Source organism: Trypanosoma grayi, assembly GCF_000691245.1.
Source record: "Trypanosoma grayi strain ANR4 Tgr_2657_V1, whole genome shotgun sequence".
Taxonomy (NCBI): Eukaryota; Euglenozoa; class Kinetoplastea; order Trypanosomatida; family Trypanosomatidae; genus Trypanosoma; species Trypanosoma grayi.
Window position 1 is genome coordinate 1 of NW_008828275.1, and position 407 is coordinate 407.

A 407-nucleotide genomic window follows, 5' to 3' on the forward strand; every position below is an offset into this window, starting at 1 on the left:
GCGATACGCCGCGAGGACGCAGAGGCGGCGGCACGCGCCAAGATCGCCGTGGAGGAGGCGCAGCGGGAGGAGCGGCGGCAGTTGGCGGCGGAGGGGCGCGGGTACGTGCCGCGATTCTTTCGGTTTCTTGGCACGGGCGCGGTCGGTCAAGGGAACGAGGAGGCGCTGGTGCGGCATGAGAACTGGCGCTTTACCGCACGGGAGTTGCTGCTTGGCTAGCGCACGCACGTGTGAAGAGGAACAACAACAACAAAAAAGAGAGATGAAGGTGGGGAGGGTGTCGGGTTATGTCGATGGAGGCAGTTCCATTGCTTGCCACTTCCGCAAAGAAATACAAATGCACAATACACGCCAGTGAAATTTGGCGCATATGTTTTTTGTTGGGGGTCTCTCTCTGTGTGTGCGTG

General features: G+C 60.0%; 1 protein-coding gene across 1 annotated transcript; it reads left to right on the forward strand.

The window, feature by feature from the left end:
- DQ04_26571000 (hypothetical protein) lies at positions 1-358 on the forward strand (the record flags this gene model as incomplete). The annotated part of the gene is made up of 1 exon (XM_009318334.1): positions 1-358. A coding segment is annotated over one exon (358 nt), but the record flags the coding sequence as incomplete, so codon positions are not given.
- Between the last annotated feature and the right edge of the window lie 49 nt (positions 359-407).